The sequence below is a fragment of the Myxocyprinus asiaticus genome, chromosome 2, assembly GCF_019703515.2.
Source record: "Myxocyprinus asiaticus isolate MX2 ecotype Aquarium Trade chromosome 2, UBuf_Myxa_2, whole genome shotgun sequence".
Taxonomy (NCBI): Eukaryota; Metazoa; Chordata; class Actinopteri; order Cypriniformes; family Catostomidae; genus Myxocyprinus; species Myxocyprinus asiaticus.
Window position 1 is genome coordinate 52068048 of NC_059345.1, and position 7500 is coordinate 52075547.

Genomic DNA, 7500 nt, shown 5'->3' on the forward strand with positions numbered 1-7500 from the left:
GACCGACCGCCTGTTATGTCGAGCAGACTCGGGAAAAGCTCGTCTAGGAATTTCACCATATCTCTGCCCTCCTCATGCTCAGGAATTCCAACAATTCAAATCTTATTCCTGTGGCTTCTATTCTCAAGATCTTCAAGCTTTTCAAGAACACGTTCCAAATCAACTTTGGTCGCGGGCAGATTAGCTATTTCCCTCTGTGATGACTCCAAATTATCGACTCGTCTCTCAACATCTGTCACTCTTGTGACTAGCTCAGAGAATTTTTTTTCCATTGCCGTAATCAATCGACGTATTACAGCAAGATCCTCCAAGTCCCCAAGTACCTTCGTCAACATCACCGACATGTTGGACAATTGACACTGGATTCCTTCTCCCGCCACGCCATCCAAATCGAGTCCCCGGTCCACAGGCCTGTCTGGGCTTTCATCTTGAACCCATAAGTGTCTTTTAATGTCTCCAGAGCCCGAGGATTTTGACTTCTTTGCCATGTTTACCTCAAACTGTAAATGTGTAACGGGTGTATCAAATTTCACCGGATTATATCATGAAAATAATTTTAAAAATTAGCAAAGTGCGCAGAGCTCTCTCTCACACGTCTGCCCTTCACATGGCGTCACGTGGCTCCCTCTTCATAATCTTTAATCACAATGTAATAACTTGCTCCACCTCTGAAACTACTTTCCTTTTCAGCTGACGTCACCAAGCCCTCATAATTTTTCAGCCCCTCCCATCCAACCACCTGTCACATAGAGACAACTTTTCACTTTGCAAACAATGTTTCATGTTGACTTTAATAAAGTGTGAAAAATGTTCTTATGTGATTGAGCCCCGGATATATCACTTCATTTCCTTGTTACTGAGGAACAGAGAACTCAGAACTGAAAAGCACAGCAGACACAAGTCTTTCTGTCTGCACTGACCCTCATGTTGTCATATCAAATGCAGGTAGCCTGTTTTCTACCAACTAGAATGGAACTGGATGGATCCACTGAGGCCCTTTTCTCCTCTTTGGCAACTGATGTGTTCAGCTCCCAATAGGATTGTGTACTTTGTCTGCAATCTGTTGAGTGAGTGCCAGAACTGACAAGCATGCCAAACGGGGAGAGCAATTGCTGTTCATGACCCCGGATCACTGAGGGAACATCCTCAATACAGAGAGTTTAAGATCTCAGTTAAATTATAGGTAAAAGGATATAGTTATTCTCCTCAAGTTAAACTCCTAAAGGGTTTTCTTTAAGACTACCGGTGGAAGGTAGTTTTTGAAACTACTTTTTTGAAATTCTAGAATGTTCCAGTACTGCTCCATAACCTATTTTTTTTCTGTCTGTTGTTCAGTAAAAAGTTATTTTTTTTTCTTCAAAAATCCCTCAGGATTTATTCATCAAATCTACACAGTGACTTTTGTTTTTCACATTTCACTTGTTTCAAACTGCTAGTCATCACACCCTAATTTTCTATTGCAATATCCATGCCTTTTTTTTTCTATGATAACGATTATGATTATTACTCTCAGAAGAGTCAAACCTGTACATATTTGGAAACAGAGTTCTTGGTAGAATTGCACAGGAATTCTTCTGGCCCATTGGAAACACATTGTTGGTGTCTCTGTTAACCCAATTTAATGCTAATTACCCAACCTTGGTCAGTGGCTCAAAGGCCATTTATTGTCAAGCTGGATTTACAATTCAAATTCAGTTATATGTTTTTAGTGTCCTGAATCACACGCTTGGTGTCCTCACTTTCACAGTACAGCTAATGCCTGCATGCTTTCACCAGCATCTCTAAGGGGGTGAATAAAAACAATGATTCAGAGAAACTCTGTTGTTCTTCACATTATATCGATTAATTCTACTCTATGCCATGGATGTTGTCATCTAGTGATGACATAAAATGTGCCCATTTGTGTAAGCAATGAAACAACTCTTATGTCATTAGGGTTATGAGTTGGAAGTAACTAAATCTCTGCTGCTCTTGACCTTTTGAGACTCTTTCTTAAAGGAATATTCTGGGTTCAATACAAGTTCAGCTCAATCGACAGCATTTGTGGCATAATAATGATTACCACAAAAGTTAATTTTTTACTTGCCCTGCCTTTTCTTTACAAAAAAAGAGCAAAAATCTGGGTTACAGTGAGGCACTTACAATGGAAGTGAATGGGGCCAATCTGTAAACATTAAAATACTATTTCAAAATTATAGCCACAAGACATAAACAATATGTGTGTTAACATAATTTTAGTGTGATAACATCACTTACTAACCTTTTCTGTGTAAAGTTACAGCCAATTTTACAACTTCATTGCCATGACAATGTAATGTCAACAAACCCTAAAACTCTAAAACTACTGTAAAAAGTATGATTTAAACAACTTTACAGCTCAAATAATACGAGTTTTAACAGAAGAATTAATGTAAGTGCTTTTAGAAAATTACAAGCTTCACATTTCTTCCTACTCTCCAAAAATTGGCCCCCATTCACTTCCATTGTAAGTGACTCACTGTAATCAGAGACTATTTAGCAGAGACGGCCACTTCTATTAAAATTAATGGGAGAATTTGGAACACCCAATGGTCAATGGATATAGAAAGGAAGTCCCGCCTTACAGGTAAAAGAGCAAATCACCTTTTATTTATTTATTTATTTTTATCCCCTTTTCTCCCCAATTTTGGAATGCCTAATTCCCACTACTTCCTAGATCCTTATGGTGGCGCGGTTACTCACCTCAATCTGAGACCGTCAATCCGTGCATTTTATCACGTGGCTCGCTGTGCATGACACCGTGGAGACTCCACATGTGGAGGCTCATGCTACTCTCTGCGATCCACGCACAACTCACCACATGCCAAATTGAGAGAACCACTAATCGCGACCACGAGGAGGTTACCCCATGTGACTCTACCCTTCCTAGCAACCGGGCCAATTTGGTTGCTTAGGAGATCTGGCTGGAGTCACTCAGCACACCCTGGATTGGAACTCATGACTCCAGGGGTGGTAGTCAGTGTCAATACTTGCTGAGCTACCCAGGCCCCCCAGAGCCAATCACCTTTAAGATACAGACATCACTTGTCAATCAACTCGAGAATGTGCATGCACTTTGGCTATACAAGCCTTGAAAATTGTACAATTTTTACGTAATCCGAGGTAAAGATGCACAGTTTATGTTACCAGTATTGTCAGGTTTTATTGCTGATTTGAAATATTGGTATGTTCTTTGATCATAATCTTGAAAAAGAATTTTTGGAGATTTCGGTCTTTCCCCATTCAAGTAGATAGGAGCTGCACTTTCATGACTGGAAATAGCTTCCCAAGAGCATTCCAAAGATGGCTGACAGTGTATGGACTTGCTACAAAGACTATGCTGTAACCTTGATTTTTGCTTTTTTTAAAGGGATAGTTCACCCAAAAATCGTTTACTCACCCTCATGCCATCCCAGATGTGTAAGACTTTCTTTCTTCTGCTGAACACAAACAAAGATTTTTAGAAAAATATTTCAGTTCTGTAGGTCCATACAAAGCAAGTGAATGGTGACCACATTTTTAAGCTCCAAAATGCACATAAAGGCAGCATAAAAGTAATCCATAGGAATCCAGTGGTTAAATCTATACCTTCATATGTGATATGATAGGTGTGGGTGAGAAACAGATCAATCAAGATCAAGTCCTTTTTTACTATCAATTATCCTCCCTTTCCAGTAGGTGGCGATATACATGAAGAATGTGAATCGCAAAAAACAAAAGAAGCATGCTTAAAGTGAAAGCGGAGATTGATAGTAAAAGGGACTTAAATATTGATCTGTTTCTCACCCACATTTCTGTGTTCTGAAGACATGGATTTAACCAATGAAGTCTTCTGATTTACTGATATACTTTTGGAGCTTCAAAATCTTGGTACCCATTCACTTGCATTGTATGGACCTACAGAGCTGAAATATTCTTCTTTAAATCTTCGTTTGTGTTCTTCAAAGAAAGTAAGTCATACACATCTGGGATGGCATGAAGGTGAGTAAATGATGAGAATTTTCATTTTTGGGTGAACTATCCCTTTAAAGAAAAGGAGGGATGAATTTAAATATTTTTTTGTGGTAATCAGTATTATCCCACAAATGTTGCCAGTTGAGCTTAACTTCTATTGAACACCAAATATTACTTTACAGCACTGATATAAGTCACTTTTGCTTCACACTCATGAAGAAACTTGCTGGACCTTGATAAAGCTAACCTTGAGCACTCTCACATTAATGTGACCAAGACAGTAGGCATGCTAAAAATGTTTAAAACAAGGCCATCAGCTTATGAAATAGTACAGGGTATTATTTATGTGAACTGGAAATCCCAAGATAATAAACCACATCATATTCAGTAAACACCATGAGTCAGTTTGAAACCTTTGTGATGAGCTGGAGCCATGGCGCGACTCATATCTGACCCATGCGAATCAGTTCACACAAAAGTTTGTTTTTGTTTTGTTTTTTATGTGATTCTTTATTAAAACACAATAGGCCCTCTAATCAGTCTTTTTTAGACCTGAAAATATGCAAAAATCAGTCATGTTAGATTTATAATCATCATCCTATCAGTATCCAATGGTTAAGAATAAATCTAAATTTAGTGCATATAATCTTTAATCTATGTACTGTATTTTTTGTCAGTGAATACCATAACATATAACTACTGAAAATGTACAATTTTGTGTTTTGAAAAGTCACTGAAAGATAAACAAATGAAACTGCAGACTTGATCAGTACAATAAAATGCTGATAAGCACAAGGCCAGAATATGGTTGATTTTATCTCTCATTCCACTTGTTCTTTCTTATCCCTTGCTTCTCACAACCCCCGACTGCATTCTCTCCCACAGCCCCAGAGGACAGCTTATCCCATTAACCATTAAACAAATATGTGTCACATCTGGTTATAAAAAAAGCAGAGAGATAGGGAAAGAGAGAAAAAGTGAGGGACATGAGGGAGAGGCATCCAGTCTCTATCATGCTGGCTAGAGTATATAAGACAGTACACTGTCTCTGCAGTCACAGTTCTTCTGAACTTACTGTTACAGCACTTGACAGGTTGCACTCAGCATGCAGGATCACAGTCTCTTCAACAGGCGGGCTGTTCTAGCCAGGTGGCTGGTGTTTTTGGTGCTTGTCCAGCAGGTAAATGTACTCTATTTTTGAAATATTCTGCTTTTAAAATTGAATTTGTTCACAGCTTTCTAAAATGTTAATTTAACAAACTTACTGTATACACCCCTCAGTTTGATAATATATCTGTTGGCGTGTTCATTTTTTACTCGGTCTTTTTGTGTTTTTGTTTTTATGGTAGAACAAACTAAATGAAAGCACTATGAAATAATTGTTTAATATGGCCTAAACTTTTTGTTTTGATTTACTTATGTTTATTAATTTATTTAATTTTACTGATACATTCAAAATACATATAATTGAGTCAAAGAAAAATCCTTTTCAACATTCATAAACTAAGAAAAAGCATGCAGGCATACAGTATTTGCATATTTCATCTGCTTAATTAAATGTACTGTATATTAATTTCTATTTGTGTAGAACTCATATATGTACTTTTTGCTTGAAGGTGACCTGCAGTCCCGTGCCACAGTTAGACACACCCTCAACCTCTGTACAAGAAGTTCACAGGCTACTTAAGAGAACAGCTCGAATGACCCCGTTATGGAGGATCATGGGTACTAAACCTCATGGAGCCTACTGCCAGAACAACTACGAGTGCTCTACAGGAATATGCAGGTAAATACATGGATCCTAACGTACATATTTAATGTTACTCCCAGTAGCAAAGGTCCAAGTTGTTTTTTATTGACAGTCTCAATATTGTATTTTAAACAAGACATTGATTGCCTATTTGGTTGTCTAGTCCTGTGTTCTTATTGAAGATAATGTATGATTTTTTTTGTTTGTTTGTTTACCAGGAGAGGCCACTGTTCCTATAGCCAACCTATTAATTCCTAGAAACGGAGACTCCATCTCTCCTCTGATCTGATGTGTTGAGACTGACCTGACTATACACACCATCATGCATGCACCTAATAGAATCAGATGACAAGCATTTGATTCAGTGAGCAATGGGTCAACTGAATGTGCAATGCAGTTAATCATCAGTTAGACATATAGGCAAGGCTAGGGCTGACTTTTCTAATGCCACAAAGGAGGCAATAGGTTATGTTCTGAAGCACTTCCCAGTACTTTGGATCATTTTGCTTATCATAAGGTACACAGAATGTGGACTCTTGTAAGAGTGCAAATTAAAATCAACATAAGCCTCATAACCTGTGCAGTACTGCCTTATACTGGAAGCATTCTTAGTGAGATTTGGAGTCTCAAATGGAGTGAAAATGTTTTATTGTAAGTATCACACAGATTTTAGATGGTGTAAGGAAGTATGCAGAATGTAATTTTGGGCCAGATTATATCCAGTTCTTGTCCTGGATTGTGAAGTGGAGAATGACCCTTACCACTAAAAGCTCATCTCAGGATTAGACTTGGTCCAAGCCTGAAAAGCCGGTCCATATGGATCATGTTAGTTGGAAGATATTTATGCAAGTAGGCAAACGTAAGCACGCACCATGTAGTGCCTTAACTCAACCCAAATGTCATTAAGCTAAAGAGAAGAGAGACAGAGAAGAATCAAAGGTTGTCTTTTGATTGTGCTCACATATTATTAACCATTTGCTTCCATCCTTTGCCTTTATCTCTGTGTATGCTAACATTTTTAATATTTAATATAGCCTTTACCTCTGACTCCTTTGCCTGTGTTTCCGTCACTATTTATATTGTTATATACCGGTACTAGTGTCTCGTTGATAAGACAGCCACCTCATCTCATTGATCTAGGCATGAATTTTCAATCATACTTATTAATATTTGATAACTATTTATTATGTTCCTCTTTCACTTTTGTATGCCTCAACAGTTAATTTCAAGCTCCTTTTTTATGTATCCAACAGTGTGTATGTCTTGTGTATTACTGTACTGTAACACTCAATTATGTGCATGTCTCATGATTGAATATTGGGGGTTTGAAATAAAAATGTATTTTGAGACAATTTGATTTTACCTTATGAACTTAATTTATTGTTTTTGCCAACAGAAGTTTTCCAACACCTTTCTTAGCAGCTGTTTAAGTAAAAAAAAAAAAAAAAGAAGAAGAAAAAAAAACTCTAGTTCTGGCTAAAAGATCAACCCTCTCTTTCTTTTTCTGTTAAAAATATTGAAAACATAAACATGATGGGTGAATTGGGCCACATTTCATTGACCTTCAGTCATTGTTGCACAGATTTTCGTGCAAGCCTCAATGGTGTGGTCATAATTAGGTGCTGAACTGAAACCAGGGATCCACGTAAAGCACTCAGCAGATATTTGGCTGATATTCCAAATCTAGACTGAAAAGAAGTTAGCCAAACATGTGCAGTGCAGACTGGGGACTAGTGTTCAGACACATATAAATCATTTGAGATGCTGACAAACACAGA

The 7500-nt window shown here is 37.7% G+C and overlaps 2 protein-coding genes across 2 annotated transcripts in view; both read left to right on the top strand.

Annotated features, from left to right (window-relative positions):
- The window catches only part of cgnl1 (cingulin-like 1), a 238340-nt gene that overhangs the window by 223910 nt on the left and 6930 nt on the right, over window positions 1-7500 (top strand). The gene's annotated exons all lie outside the window — the stretch shown is intronic.
- On the top strand, window positions 4976-7074 carry leap2 (liver-expressed antimicrobial peptide 2). The gene is made up of 3 exons (XM_051713125.1): window positions 4976-5152; window positions 5589-5758; window positions 5941-7074. Exons 1-3 carry the CDS (start codon window positions 5078-5080, stop codon window positions 5978-5980), a joined length of 285 nt encoding a protein of 94 aa, XP_051569085.1. The 5' UTR covers window positions 4976-5077; the 3' UTR covers window positions 5981-7074.

What these genes read in the sequence shown, in the direction of transcription:
- leap2 (XM_051713125.1), top strand. Translation starts at nt 5,078, where the DNA reads ATGCAGGATCACAGTCTCTTCAACAGGCGGGCTGTTCTAGCCAGGTGG. An exon ending in TTTTGGTGCTTGTCCAGCAG is followed by an intron (nt 5,153 to 5,588) that starts GTAAATGTACTC and finishes TTTTGCTTGAAG; the next exon opens with GTGACCTGCAGTCCCGTGCC. An exon ending in TGCTCTACAGGAATATGCAG is followed by an intron (nt 5,759 to 5,940) that starts GTAAATACATGG and finishes TTTGTTTACCAG; the next exon opens with GAGAGGCCACTGTTCCTATA.